General features: G+C 40.6%; 1 protein-coding gene across 1 annotated transcript in view; it reads right to left on the bottom strand.

Moving 5' to 3' along the window:
• Window positions 1–7681: 7681 nt before the first annotated feature.
• The window catches only part of hsd11b1la (hydroxysteroid (11-beta) dehydrogenase 1-like a), a 23326-nt gene continuing 14625 nt past the window's right edge, over window positions 7682–16382 (bottom strand). The window contains exons 4-6 of the mRNA XM_062039522.1: window positions 14290–14383; window positions 14055–14220; window positions 7682–8243 (exon numbers count right to left, since the gene is read on the bottom strand). Of these exons, the coding sequence (XP_061895506.1) occupies window positions 8060–8243; window positions 14055–14220; window positions 14290–14383 (444 nt within the window). The 3' untranslated portion in view covers window positions 7682–8059. The remainder of the gene's footprint in view (window positions 8244–14054; window positions 14221–14289; window positions 14384–16382) is intronic.

The following is a 16382-nucleotide window of genomic DNA, read 5'->3' as shown; positions in this document are numbered from 1 at the left end:
AAGGTTAACCAACGAACGAGATTGCTCTACAGAATCTCCTCTCTGGTCAACAAAAGCACCTTGAGGATTCTGGCGGGAACTCTCGTTCAACCCTTTTTCGATTACGCATGCACCTCCTGGTACCCTAGCACCTCCAAAACCCTCAAATCTAAACTCCAAACATCTCAGAACAAGCTAGTCAGGTTACTTCTAGACCTCCACCCCAGATCCCACCTCACTCCTACCCACTTCTCTAAAGTGGGCTGGCTCAAGGTGGAGGACAGAGTAAAACAACTTGCACTGAGCCTAGTCTATAAAATCCGCTACACCTCCCTGATACCGAAGTACATGTCAAACTACTTCCTTAACGTAAATGACCGCCATAACCACAACACCAGGGGGAGCTCCACTAAGCACGTTAAACCCAGATTCCGAACTAACAAAGGTCTTAACTCATTCTCTTTCTATGCCACATCAATGTGGAATGCGCTCCCAACAGGTATAAAAGAAAGGGCATCTCTATCCTCCTTCAAAACCGCAATAAAAGTTCACCTCCAGGCAGCTACAACCCTAAACTAACACCCTCCCCGGATTGCTAATAATCAAATGTAAACAATCAAATGCAGATACTTTTTCTTATGCCTTCTAATCTCTCTCTCTCTCTCTCTCTCTCTATGTCCACTACTTGATGTCCATATCCTAACCCCCCCCTCCACACCCCTGATTGTAAATAATGTAAATAATTAATTGTGATTATCTTGTGTGATGACTGTATTATGATGATAGTATATATGATAGTATATATCTGTATCATGAATCAATTTAAGTGGACCCCGACTTAAACAAGTTGAAAAACTTATTCGGGTGTTACCATTTAGTGGTCAATTGTACGGAATATGTACTTCACTGTGCAACCTACTAATAAAAAGTCTCAATCAATCAATCAAAACGTGTTGCAGCCATGAAATTCTAAAGTTAATTATTATTTGCAAAAAAAAAAAAAACGTTTATGAGTTTGAACATCAAATATCTTGTCTTTGTAGTGCATTCAATTGAATATGGGTTGAAAAGGATTTGCAAATCATTGTATTCCGTTGATATTTACATCTAACACAATTTCCCAACTCATATGGAAACGGGGTTTGTATTTGAGACACTTCTATCAAACCAGTTTCCAAACCTCAAAATATGTTTTTGGGTAAGTTGTTTCTTCTGCTCTGTGCACAAACTTGCAAGTATGTGAAAAAAATGCATCACGCCTCAAACTTTTCTTTTTGACAACTCACTCGGGGTCCACTGTAGAGACTCACCCCTGCCCCCCCCACACCCACCTTTCTATCAGCAGGGTACAACCCTCGAGGATGCTGCACAATAAAGCCAAGACCACCAAGGATGGATTGAGCCAACAGCTTCACAGGATGCCCGCGGTGCTTTTGGAGCAAGCGAACAAAGACACAAAAGGAACCCAGTGAGACAGCAAAGCTCTGCTGGAAGCCTGCAATCACTACCGTGGGCAGCTTCCTTCCTGGCATAGAGAAGAAGAATTTAAGTGAGATAGTGACGAATAAGAAAAGGGAGGGCTGTATCGATACAATTAGATGTTTATAAAAATGTATTTTTATTTTAATTGTTGTATCAATACATGTAAAATGGAGATGGTTTTCAAAGGCCTTGGAAATGTGGAATATTTCAGTGCCTTGGCACTACTGCCCTCATGTGGACATTGAAGGTACTTATTTGAGTGCCCACTTTTTTGAGATTGAGGGCCGGTCCTCATACACCCCCCTTGCCTTACTTTTTAGCCCCATCCATACATTCCCATGAGGGTCGTGGTGTCCCAATGACTCTATGCATATAGCGTTAGAAGGCCCTTCAAAGCGAGGGATTTCAGATGCTGACTGGACCAGGTTGGGCCAGAGAAAATCCCCCAATATCTGCACAATGTGACGATCTGTCACTTCATTTCTGCTTGTGCTTCCTTGTTTTGTGTTAATTTCCTATCAGTGCTCTTATTTTGATTTCCATTTTCTGCACGACTCCGTTAAGTGCTGTTTTCCCCTCACCTGCTGCTGATTGGCAGCACCTGGGCCACACCTGGTGCCAATCAGCAGGCTTATATTTATGTTTTTATGTTAAAGAACCTTACATGCACGACTGCTTCCTTCTCCGTGTTGTGTATTCAAATCTTACCTGGTCATTGCTCTCCTGGTTCCTGCATCTTGAGGTCACAAATACCGCAGCCATGCGAGTTCCTCACACGCAAGTTATATCAAATATTACACGTTAGTTTGTAACGTTAGCCACGCTAGCTAACGTTAGGCTGAAATACTGACGAAAAGTTTGCGAATTTGAAAACGATAACGTGACATATGTCATGATCCGTTGCCCGGATCATGTTTTGTTCAGTTAGTTACGATATTATGCTCGACCCACTCGACGTCCATTGCATCCGGTCTCCCCTAGAAGGGGGGGTCACCCACATCTGCAGTCCTCGCCAAGGTTTCTCATAGTCATTCTCATTGACATCCCACTGGGTTGTGAGTTTTTCCTTGCCCTTATGTGGGATCTGAACCGAGGATGTCGTTGTGGCTTGTGCAGCCCTTTGAGACACTTGTGATTTAGGGCTATATAAATAAATATTGATTCATTGATTGATAGTTTGACTCCCTCAGTTCTGTTTTCAGCACCCTTGGGTTTGTGTGTGTTTTGGTTACCACGGGTGATGATTAGTTTCACCTGCCTCTGATTAGTGTTCGGGACGCTCACCTGCTTCCGGGCACTAATCAGAGAGCTACTTATTCCTGTTTTTCGCCACACTCAGTCTGGCTGTCTTGTGTGCTCAATGCAACAAGTGAATTAATTAACTCATATCATGTTTTGCTTATGGTAGTGGTTCTTAACCTGGGTTCGATCGAACCCAAAGGGTTCGGTGAGTCGGGCTCAGGGGTTCGGCGGAGGTCAAGACACACCCGACTCATCGTGTAAATAAAAACTTCTCCCTATCGGCGTATTACGGATATGGCAACAGCAGAAGTCACACTGATTTGCAGGTGTGTCATTTGTTGGGAGTTTATGCATTGTGTTGGTTTTGTTGTTTGAACAAGGTGATGTTCATGCACGGTTCATTTTGTGCACCAGTAAAAAAACATGGTAACACTTTAGTATGGGGAACATATTCACCATTAATTAGTTGCTCATTAACATGCAAATTAGTAACATATTGGCTCTTAACCAGTCATTACTAAGTACTTATTAATGCCTTATTCTGCATTTTTAAATGTCTAAACAACATCGCGCCAACATATCTCTCCGACCTCCTTCAGCCTTACTGCCCCACCCGATCCCTAAGATCAGCCGATCAGCTGCTACTGACGGTCCCGGACACAAGGCTGAAGCTTAGAGGTGACAGAGCTTTCGCTGCTGCTGCTCCCAAGCTCTGGAACGACCTACCTCTGAGTGTTAGACAAGCCTCCTCTCTTCCTGTTTTTAAATCTCTCTTAAAAACATACTTTTATTCCATGGCTTTTAACACTGAGTGATATCCATCCTGCAATGGCGCCCCATAATACACCTGCTGTGATCCTGTTTTTATGTTTTTATATTTTATTTATTTATTTTTTATCGTGTTCTGTTTGTGTTGTGTTCTGTTTGCTCGGTTCTCGTATTATCTTTTAACCTGCCCATTGTACAGCAGTTTGGCTACCCCTGTGGTAAATTTTAAATGTGCTTTATAAATAAAGTTGATTTGATTTGATGGCCTTATTATAACCCTAACCCTAACCAAAATACTCTAATTTAAGTCTTTGTTACTTAGAATATGTTCCCCATACTAAAGTGTTACCAAAAACATATAACTTTGTCTTGAATTTGAAAAAAACCCAAAACATTACATTTTTCACTAAAGAAGGGTTCGGGTGAATGCGCATATGAAACTGGTGGGGTTCGGTACCTCCAACAAGGTTTAGAACCACTGGCTTATGGTGAAGATTTATATCCAACTTGGAGAAGGCGAACCACCAAGTTTAATTAAACTGTGGTATTTCAGTTTGAGAACATAATAAGATAAGGCCGCTTAGTTTGATATTCGCAGGTGTATTGGATCACTTCTCGTAGGAAAAGAGGCTCTAATTGGGACTTCGGTATGCAAAAGTGAGAGCCGTATCCTTGACAAAAGACCACCTGTCTAGCTCAACACCAACATTTAAGTTATGACTTAAATTAGTTGTTTTTCAGACACTTTCACATGAACATCTCCTCACATGGTCAGGTTGTGTTCTTCTGAATTAACACACACCCAGACTCCGGAAGAAGGGATATATAAGTCTGTGGTTCGGCCTCTCCAGGTTAGGAGTCCTTCATTTTGTTTTACCTAGGCTCCTCCGGGTACTGCAGACCTGTTTAATGACATTCGCTTTGTTCAGCAAAGCGTCTCCGACTTCTCTTTTGATCCAGCCGCACTGCCGTGTCGCCCTTCTGCCAGGGAGAAAGTGGCAAGACCGGAAATACACTTCATTACCTTTCTTGATTCCCGTGCTAAATTTTGTCTCAGCTCTCCGTGCGACCGCCACACTTCTCTTGTGTTTATTTCCTGCCTGATTTATGAGAATAAATCATTGTCTCACCTGCACCTTGCCTCCGGACTTTCCGTCTGCATCTTGGGAGAACGATCCATGCAGTAAAATGCGACCACGACGTGACAGCATACCTTCAAAAAATTCACAAGAGACAACAGTCGTCGATGCAAAAGTACCATGCAAAAACTACTTACCCAACTCTGTGTAGTTATTTGTTTATTCTTCAACCGAAGCATGATGAATGGTAAATAAACAATCTCAGCCGGGTTTGTTGTGTAATGGTGGGACTCGGGTTGTATGGTACACCGCAGGATTAAAGAAGGCCTTTGAAAAATACCGTTATTTATTTATTTATTCGGGAGGTCCCTAGTTAACATCACTGAGGCTGCTTCTGAAGGGAGGGATAATGCAAGCAGCCCCAGTAGACACAATACATGATTATTCAGAATGGAAATGTGCTGAGACTCGTGATTCCGCCCTGTCTCTGTTTTATCTGCGTTGAGGTACTCGATGTCCGTCCTTGGCTGTCAGCAGACAGGGTCTGGAAACAAACTGCTGACACGAGACAACTCGCAAAGCAAGATTACAAGTTGTGCCTTTGCACAGATAGAAAAGTACAACTTCAGCACAATTGATAATAACTATAGCAACGGCCTTTAAGCATAAGAGTTGTGTGAGAACTTATACATAATTATTCTAACATTTACACACCTGCAAATCAGATGGAAAATTAAAGGGAACATTGTTTGGGGGTATCCATAACACGGTGATAGGGAGAAGTTTTTATTTACACGATGAGTCGGGTGTGTCTTGACTTTCGCCGAACCCCTGAGACCGACTCACCTAACCCCTAGGGTTCGATCGAACCCAGGTTAAGAACCACCGTGCTAGATCCACTCGACGTCCATTGCACCGGTCACCCAGGGGGGTCCCCACATCTGCGGTCCCCTCCAAGGTTTCTCATTGTCCCATTGGGTTGAGTTTTTCCTTGCCCTGATGTGGGATCTGAGCCAAGGATGTGGTTGTGGCTTGTGCAGCCCTTTGAGACACTCGTGATTTAGGGCTATATAAGTAAATATTGATTGATTGATATGTTTTCTCAAATTTTTGCGTATTTCCAGTATGACTGATCTGATAACAAGGTCAGCGTGCAGAAGCGTTACTACCGTGATGTCAGTCTCCATAATTAGCCAATTCGAAAAGGAATATTCAAAATGGCTGACTAAATTTGTGGCATTTTGTGATGTTTAGATGGTGTTTTCACATACTTTGCGGATTGTAAATACAGTTGGATACGGTTTAATGCAGGGGTGTCCAAAGTGCGGCTCGGGGGCCATTTGCGGCCCGCAGCTAATTGTTTACCGGTCCGCCACACATTCTGGAAATGCTATTGCAAAAATAAAAAAGAACAATAAAAAAAAATGGAATGAGGTGAAATCTAACGAGAAAAAGTTGCAATGTTGACACAAAGCTGCCATGCAGGCTGTTTTTTTCTTTTGTCTTTTTTTCTTTTTCTTTTTTTGCCATTGCTCAAAAAAAAAAAGACAAAAAATCCATGTTATAATGAATTATTTTCAAAGCTCCAATTAGTTCAAATATTTCACTTTAAAATGTTTTATGTGGTAAATATTGCATATATTGTGTAGTTGCCTTATAAAAACATTGTTTTCTTTGACAAAAGAGCATAAAACAAACAAAATAATAGTTCAAACGTAAAATCGACAGATATATCTGAAGTTGTTCTCGTAACTTAAGAGTTGAAAGTATAAAAAAAAAAAACTAATAAAATTGTATCACTTTATGAGTGGGGCACCTTTTGGATCCCAAATATATTTAGTGGTATTTTATTTATCTTTTCACTGTGATTACTCAAAAATATTCTATTATTTTGTCAACATTATTAAGGACAAGTGGTAGAAAATGAATTATTAATCTATTTGCTTATTTACTGTTAATATCTGCTTACTTTCTCTCTTAACATGTTCTATCTACACTTCTGTTAAAATGTAATAATCATTTATTCTTCTGTTGTTTGGATACTTTACATTAGAGATGTCCGATAATATCGGCCTGCCGATAATATCGGCCGATAAATGCTTTAAAATGTATTATCGGAAATTATCGGTATCGTTTTTTTTATTATCGGTATCTTTTTTTTTGTTTTTTTTATTAAATCAACATAAAAAACACAAGATACACTTACAATTAGTGCACCATTCCAAAAAACCTCCCTCCCCCATACACTCATTCACACAAAAGGGTTGTTTCTTTCTGTTATTAATATTCTGGTTCCTACATTATATATCAATATATATCATACAGTCTGCAAGGGATACAGTCCGTAAGCACACATGATTGTGCGTGCTGCTGGTCCACTAATAGTACTAACCTTTAACAGTTAATTTTACTCATTTTCATTAATTACTAGTTTCTATGTAACTGTTTTTATATTGTTTTACTTCCTTTTTTATTCAAGAAAATGATTTAATTTATTCATCTTATTTTATTTTTATTTTTAAAAAGGACCTTATCTTCACCATACCTGGTTGTCCAAATTAGGCATAATAAAGTGTTAATTCCACGACTGTATATATCAGTATCGGTTGATATCGGTATCGGTTGATATGGGTATCGGTAATTAAAGAGTTGGACAATATCGGAATATCGGCAAAAAGCCATTATCGGACATCCCTACTTTACATTAGTTTTGGATGATACCACAAATTTGGGTATCAATCTGATACCAAGTCGTTATAGGATCATACATTGGTTATATTCAAAGTCCTCATGTGTCCAGGGACATATTTCCTGAGTTTATAAACATAATATACATTTTAAACAAAACGAAAGAAGATGTTGTGATGCAACTTTTTACAGCCGGTATAGTACCGAATATGATTCATTAGTATCACGGTACTATACTAATACCGGTATTTTCTGTATTCATTATTTTCATCTATGTATTGTTTATTGTTTATTTCACCATAACCTCTTATAAAATCCCTTTTCATGTGTTTTTCCATGTAAAACTTTGTGGTCCGAAACAAATAAAACCAATAACATTGCCATCACCATAGGAGATGAGACAACAAAAGAAAACCCAATTTGAGTGACATTTTTCACAATATTTTATTTGTCTCAGGGCATCATCTTTTTATCCATGTAACAAAAACCCTTTTAGTTTATTTTGCAACTTATCCTCTCAAACAGAAAACATCCCCAAGCCACATTAACACTTATCATCATTATTATTAGTAGTAGTAGTAGTAATATTTCTCCTCCCTGAGGTACAGTATATCAAACTAAAACACCCATGGACACAGCTCAACATTTTCTACATTTAGTAAACTTATTGTTTGAGGAACGTGTTAACAAGGCGAACATTTTAGACAAAATTTGTCTAATCCCAAATGACATAAGTATACACATTAAATATCAAGTCAAAGCACCTGAGCCCCCACTAGAAGTGTATAGCCTTAAAAGTACAGGTCACACTCATGTCGTCCTTATGGGATGTAGTTGTAAGAACGTAGCACCACGTAGTCCCTGATGGAGGGGAAAAAGTCTTTACAAAGGGTGAGGATGTAGGTGTACCAAGGGTAGAAGAGCTCCCGCTCTCCAGTGGCTCCTGTCATGATGATTTTCAGTGCTGCTTCACTGGCAGGGTAGGCCGGTAAGTTAGTGACCCCCCTAGGACACAAAGAAGCACTGCAGTTAGACACTTTTTAAATAATGCACTTGGTAGGATTTGTGCGGCTGCTTCATATCCTCATTCCTGGAAATTAAAAAAAAATAACAATCATGATAATCGTGAGAGGCTTATTAGTTAAATGTTGAATTGATTTTCTCAGATTTTGTGAAAAAATATTCAAAGACAAAAAAGGTCACAATAGTCATCACACAGCATGAAATTATGGGCGAAGTTGTGAAATTCAGGATGGATTTTTGTTGCTTTTTAAATTAAAAATGTGCAAATTTTTTTAAATTTTTTTTTAAAAGGGCAAAAGCGAATAATCCAGGATTATGCGGGAGTAGTTACAACATTGCACGATGCCATGCTGTACCTGCAAAACTGCTTTGTACAAATCTATACACAGCACTTCCCTTTTTCCACATTTTGTTATGTTACAGCCTTATTGCAAAATGGAATAAATTAATTTTTGTCCTCAAAATTTCACATACAATATCCCTTATCCATCCATTTTCTACCGCTTATCCCTTTTGGGGTCGCGGGGGGTGCTGGAGCCTATCTCAGCTGCATTCGGGCGGAAGGCGGGGTACACCCTGGACAAGTCGCCACCTCATCGCAGGGCCACTATATCCCTTAATAATGTAAAAAAATGTATTTTTTAGAAATGTTTGCAAATTTTTTAAACATCCATCCATTTTCTAGCGCGTATCCCTTTTGGGGTCGCGGGGGGTGCTGGAGCCTATCTCAGCTACATTCGGGCGGAAGGCGGTGTACACCCTGGACAAGTCGCCACCTCATCGCAGGGCCACTATATCCCTTAATAATGTAAAAAATTATTTTTTTAGAAATGTTTGCAAATTTTTAAAACATCCATCCATCCCATCCATTTTCTACCGCTTGTCCCTTTTGGGGTCGCGGGGGGTGCTGGAGCCTATCTCAGCTACATTCGGGCGGAAGGCGGTGTACACCCTGGACAAGTCGCCACCTCATCGCAGGGCCACTATATCCCTTAATAATGTAAAAAAATGTATTTTTTAGAAATGTTTGCAAATGTTTTAAACATCCATCCATTTTCTAGCGCGTATCCCTTTTGGGGTCGCGGGGGTGCTGGAGCCTATCTCAGCTACATTCGGGCGGAAGGCGGTGTACACCCTGGACAAGTTGCCACCTCATTGCAGGGCCACTATATCCCTTAATAATGTAAAAAATTATTTTTTTAGAAATGTTTGCAAATTTTTAAAACATCCATCCATCCCATCCATTTTCTACCGCTTGTCCCTTTTAGGGTCGCGGGGGGCGCTGGAACCTATCCCAACTGCATTCGGGTGGAAGGCGGGGTACACCCTGGACAAGTCGCCACCTCATCCCTGGGCCACTATATCCCTTAATAATGTAAAAAAGTATTTTTTAGAAATGTTTGCAAATTTTTTAAACATCCATCTATCCCATCCATTTTCTACCGCTTGTCCCTTTTGGGGTCGCGGGGGGTTGCTGGAGCCTATCTCAGCTGCATTCGGGCGGAAGGCGGGGTACACCCTGGACAAGTCGCCACCTCATCACAGGGCCAACACAGATAGACAGACAACATTCACACATTTACATTCACACACTAGGGCCAATTTAGTGTTGCCAATCAACCTATCCCCAGGTGCATGTCTTTGGAGGTGGGAGGAAGCCGGAGTACCTGGAGGGAACCCACGCAGTCACGGGGAGAACATGCAAACTCCACACAGAAAGACCCCGAGCCCGGGGATCGAACCCAGGACTTCCGTATTGTGAGGCCCATGCACTAACCCCTGTTCCACTGTGCTGCCCTTTATTAAACATTAAAAACTAAAAAAAATAACATTTGTTGATGGCCTCAAGTCTTTTTGAAAACGATGCGCGGCCATTTTCGGATCTCTCCAGAGATGTTCAATCGGATTCAAATCTGGGCTCTGGCTGGGCCACTCAAGGACATTTACATCGTTGTCCTGAGGCCATTCCTTTGCTGTGTGCTAAGAGTCATTGTCCTGCTGAAAGATGAACCGCTTACCCAGTCTAACCTCAAGAGCGCTTTGGGGCAGGTTTTCATCCAGAATGTCTCTACATTGTTGCATTCATATTTCCCTCTAATCTGACTAGTCTCCCATTTCCCTGCAGCTGAAAGGCATCCCCACAGCATGATGCTGCCACCACCATGCTTCACTGTATGGATGGTATTGACCTGGTGTTGAGGTGTGCCTGGTTTCCTCCAAACATGAAGCCTGGCATATACGCCAAAGAGTTCAATCTTTGTCTCATCAGACCTGATCATTTTATTTCATGGTGTGAGAGTCTTTCAGGTGCATTTTGGCAAACTTTTGCTAAGTAATGGCTTCTGTCTGGCCAGTCTACCATACAGGCCTGACTGGTAGATTGCTGCAGAGATGGTTGTCCTTTTGGAAGGTTCTCCTCTCTCCACGGAGCAATGCTGTAGCAACTGACAGAGTGACCATCGGGTTCTTAGTCACCTCCCTGACTAGAGCCCTTCTTTCCCCATTGCTTAGTTTAGACGGCAGGCCAGCTCTCGGAAGAGTCCTGGTTTTTCCAAACTTCTTACAATTACGGATGATGGAAGCTCCTTTGCTAATTGGGACTTTCAAGGCAGCAGATATTTTTATGGACCCTTACCCAGATTTGTGCTTTGAGGCGATCCTGTCTCTGAGGTCTACAGACAATTCCTTCGACTTCAGTCTTGGTTTGTGCTCTGCCATGCACTGTCAAGTGTGGGACTTTATACACAGACAGCTGTGTGCCTTTCTAAATCATTTCCAACCAACTGCATTTACCACAGGTGGACTCCAAATTTGTCATGATCCGTGGTCCGGATCATGTTTAGTTTAGTTTAGTTATGTTCTGTTAGTCTGCGATGAGGTGGCGACTTGTCCAGAGTGTACCCCGCCTTCCGCCCGATTGTAGCTGAGATAGGCTCCAGCGCCCCCCGCAACCCCGAAGGGAATAAGCGGTAGAAAATGGATGGATGGATGGATGTTCTGTTAGTTTTGGACTTATTTAGTTCCTGGTTGCACTTCCTAGTTTGTTTTGTCACTATGGTTACTTATGATTTTCACCTGCCTCTCTTGTTTGGGACCCACCTGTGTCTAATCATCAGAGACTCTATTTAAGCCTGCCTTTTCCGGTCACTCATTGCAGCTTCGTTGTTTGCTCCATGCAACTGTTACGTTTGACTTTCCTGATTCTTGCTTCTGTGTTTCCTGTGTTAAGTTTGCCTTAGCTTCCGCGTGCAATCGGCATGCATCCTTTTTGCTTGTTTTCGGTTTGTCTATGATTTATGACAATAATTCATCTCCTACCTCACACTGTCGTCCGGAGTAGTCCATGTAACATTGGAGGAACGATCCCGCAGCAAGCTGCAACCCCAATCGTGACAAAATTAAGTCGCAGGAACATCTCAAAGATGATCAGTTGAAACAGGATGTACCTGAGCTCACGTTTGAGCTTCAGCTTCAGCTCCAGTACCCTGAATGCCCTCCCGGTAACAGTTAGAGATGCTACCTCAGTAGAAGCATTTAAGTCCCATCTTAAAACTCATTTGTATACTCTAGCCTTTAAATAGACTTGATCTGCCGTCTCTTTTCTGCTCTGCCCCTCTCCTTCGTGGGCACAGATTAGGTGACCACAGATGAACCGCTAGCTGTTCAAAGTCGGGACCTGGGGTGGACCACTCATCTGTGCATAAGTTGGGGTCTTCTCTGCGCTGCTAACCTGTCTCCACTCAAGATGACCCCCTGCTGGCCCCACTATGGACTGGACTCTCACACTATTAACTACATCCACTCGACGTCCATTGCACCCAGGGGTGGGGTCCCCACATCTGCGGTCCCCTCCAAGGTTTCTCATTGTAGCCCATTGGGTTGAGTTTTTCCTTGCCCTGATGTGGGATCTGAGCCGAGGATGCCGTTGTGGCTTGTGCAGCCCCTTTGAGACACTTGTGATTAAGGGCTATATAAATAAACTTTGATTGATTATTGTGTGTAGAATTTTGAGGACAAAATGAATGCATTACATTTTTGGAATGATGCTGCTACATAACAAAATGTGGGAAAAGGGAATTGCTGTATATACGTTCCAGAGGCACTGTAGTTATAATGAAATTAGTTTTTTTGGTCTTCAGAAGGAAAATCTGTGTCGAAAAAAGTTTTTTTCTTTGCAGAATTATGCCGCATAGTCATAACAGTGCATGGTATGCTGCTGTACCTTCCGTCTACTCCAGTGGTTCTTAACCTTGTTGGAGGTACCGAACCCCACCAGTTTCATATGTGCATTCACCGAACCCTTATTTAGTGAAAAATAAAATGTTTTTTTTTCAAATTCAAGACAGTTACCGTATTTTTCGGACTATAAGTCGCAGTTTTTTTCATAGTTTGGCCGGGCTCCAGTGCGACTTATATATGTTTTTTTCCTTGTTTATTATACATTTTCGGCAGGTGCGACTTATACTCCGGTGCGACTTATACTCCGAAAAATACGGTATATGTTTTTGGTGGGGAACATATTCTAAGTAACAAAGACTTAATTTAGAGTTATTTGGTTAGGGTTAGGGTTGGAGGGTTAGGGCCAGGGTTAGAGGGTTATTGTTATAATAAGGCCATGCCGAATAAGGCATTAATAAGTACTTAATTAGTAATTAGTAACAATATGTTACTAATTTGCATGTTAATAAGCAACTAATTAATGGTGAATATGTTCCCCATACCAAAGTGTTACCATGTTTTATTACTGGTGCACAAAATGAACCGTGCATGAACATCACCTTGTTCAAAGAACAAAACCAACACAGTGCATAAACTCACAACAAATGACACACCTGCAAATCAGTGTGACTTCTGCTGTTGCCGTATCCGTAATACGCCGATAGGGAGAAGTTTTTATTTACACGATGAGTCGGGTGTGTCTTGACCTCCGCCGAACCCCTGAGCCCGACTCACCAATCGAACCCAGGTTAAGAACCACTGGTCTACTCTATTTGTAGATATGCTTTTATTTTTACGCCTCTTGACATATTTGTGTATGAATGTAAAAATTGGTTTTGCTGGTCTCTAGGGATTTATTAGTAAAAGTAACAATAAATATTAGAAATAAATATTAGGAACATGGGTATTGAATATTTGCGGTTACCTGTAACTCGAGCCAAAGACTCCCTATTGTCATGTCTGTGTTGATCATGTTTTTGTTTGGCCATGTGCTGTTTGTTTTTAGGATACTTTTTAGTTCCTGGTTTCACTCTCTTGTTTTGTCACCATAGCAACCATTAGTTTTCACCTGTCCTCATGTCACACACCTGATTCATTTGCACCCACGCACCTGTTGTTAATCATGTCTGTGTTATTTAAGCTTTTCATTTTCTGTTAGTCAGCCTGGCGACATCACATTTATGCTCTGCACACTTTATGATCACTCTTCTTCATGCCATGTTCACAGTTCCAAGCCTAGTAAGTTTTTGTTTCTTGTTCATACTTTTTTGCCTTTGTGCAAGTCTTTTGTTTTCATGGCCACGTTTTGTACCTCCGCTGTGAGCGCCTTTTGTTTGTACTTTTTTGAGTTAGAATTAAAAATGTATTCACCTTCATGCGATGTCTGGTCCAAATAATTTGCACCACGGGAGAACAAACCACGCCATAGTCCAAGTCGTGACACCTATCTTGGTCATTAGTAATGATGTGTAAACAGGTCATGCTATCAGTTATATAAACTACAAAGGTGGATGTGTTCCAAAGGATTGCGCAATAGAGATGTATCGGTCACGGTGTCCTATACTGTGGACTTACTTTACTTTCTCCATGGCCGAGTCGGTGTCAATGAGGCCCAGCGTGCATATGGAGATGGATACATTGCTGTTCTTCAGGGCCAACTCATGGCGAAGGCCCCCAAAGAAGCCGTTCAACGCAAATTTGGTTGAGGTGTAAGGAGCCACAAAGGGACTGGCCATCTTACCTGTGAGGCGTCAACGACAACAAGTCTTATTATTGCTCAATGTGAAACAACAACCACGCAGTTACTTACCTAGTAAGGATGAAACCACCACTAGTGCGCCTTTATTTTGCTCAAGGGTAGGGAGACCTTTCCAGGCCATCTGAGCGTAACTCAGGAAGTTGACCTTCGTGAAAGGACATAAACAGACGATATCTCAGATGTACCAATGCTGTAAACTAATTGATAAGTCTTATCTTTGTTGTTTAAATTGACTTATTTACAGCATTCATTTTGACACGGTCAAACAGTAAACAGTATAGTACAGGGGTGTCCAAACTTTTTCCACTGAGGGCCGCACACGGAAAAATTAAAACCTGCAGGGGCCATTTTGATAGTTTTCATTTTCAAATCATAACAAAATATATGGATTTTGGTTTTTTTTTAGCTTTAGGGCTCCCGGGGACCATAAAGGGTCTAAGTCATTAAAATGTTAAAAACAAGTCAAATTATTATTGTTTTTATTTATTTAACACTTACAGTAAATCTCTACAGTATATCAACTTCAGGTTGATATAAAATTTAAAAAACCAAAAAAGTTTTATGCCTTTTCTGTGAAGACAACTTTGTTTTTAATAATAAAACTGAAATATGCAGTATTTCCCCCACTGCCCAAAACCTTCAGAAAGCAATGTTTGATGTGAAGTAATTAGAGCCTTAAAAACATAAATAATGCAAAACACCTTTGATATTAATTAATTGTTACTTTTGAGTAATCACAGTGAAAATATAAATAAAATCCCATTAAATATATTTAGGATCCAAAAGGTGCCCCACTCATAAAGTGATACATTTGTATTAGTTTTTTTTTACTTTCAACACTTAACTTACGAGATCAACTTCAGATATATCTGTCAATTTTACGTTTGAACTATTATTTTGTTTGTTTTATGCTCTTTTGTCAAAGAAAACGTTGATGTTTTTGTATGGCAACCACACAATATATGCAATATTTTCCACATAAAACATTTTTAAAGTGAAATATTTGAAATAATTGGAGCCTTGAATAGGTCAATAATTCATTATAACATTGGTTTTTTTGAGCAATGGCAAAAAAGAAAAAGAAAGATAGACAAAAGAAAAAAAAACAGCCTGCATGGCAGCTTTGTGTCAACATTGCAACTTTTTCTAGTTAGATTTCACCTCATTCTACTTTTTTTAATGTTTATTTTTTATTTTTGCAATAGCATTTCCAGAATGTGTGGCGGGCCGGTAAACAATTAGCTGCGGGCCGCAAATGGCCCGCAGCTAACATTGTTTGTCAACACTGTTTGCTCTCATTTTCTCGCACATTTGACCCTCTGATGTTCTGTGTACCTACACTCAGAGGGTCAAATGTGCGAGAAAATGAGAGCAAACAGTGTTGACAAACAATGTTAGCTGCGGGCCATTTGCGGCCCGCAGCTAATTGTTTACCGGCCCGCCACACATTCTGGCACTTTGGACACCCCTGGTATAGTAGAATAGTAATATTTTGTATATATTACAAAAAATATCAGAATTTGTATTTAATTTAAAATAATATATAATAGAATAGTGACAAAATAACATGTATTTTTTAATCATTTATATTAATAATAACTGTATTTATTAAAAATAATAGTAAAGTACAACAAAGCCATCCTACTGTATTTCTGTTTACATTTTTTCTTGTGTTATTCTTGCGCATAAACGGCACTGATAATCAAGATGATGTCAATCAGGCACACTTTCTTCGTGGGTGTAGCATCAGAGCCGTAATAGAAGCGTGTCACATTTTTTTAACCATTATTCTTTGTTGCTGCTCTGTGTAAAAGGCACTGGAATGGAGTAACTAAACAGCCCGATAGTCATTATCCGACATCTGGTGTAGTGTCAGAGCAATATCAAGACCGCCGTCCTCTGTGTAGGGGAATTCCAGGGTCATAGCGACTTGACCCTGTTGTGTTGTCCAGCCGGTATTTTATATTTTATATCTGGTTTCAGGATGTTGTCTTGCTGTGTGAAAGCACACACCGTTGCGGAATAATCTGGGTATTCTGATTAAAGGCACAGATAGATGAATGGCAGGTCTTCTGTTGTAATTGTAAATCTGGGATTACAAAATACTACAGCTGGCTGGATTACGCATTACCATTTTTTATGAA

Source organism: Entelurus aequoreus, linkage group LG27 (genome assembly GCF_033978785.1).
Source record: "Entelurus aequoreus isolate RoL-2023_Sb linkage group LG27, RoL_Eaeq_v1.1, whole genome shotgun sequence".
Taxonomy (NCBI): Eukaryota; Metazoa; Chordata; class Actinopteri; order Syngnathiformes; family Syngnathidae; genus Entelurus; species Entelurus aequoreus.
This window is presented reverse-complemented; position numbering and strand designations above follow the sequence as displayed.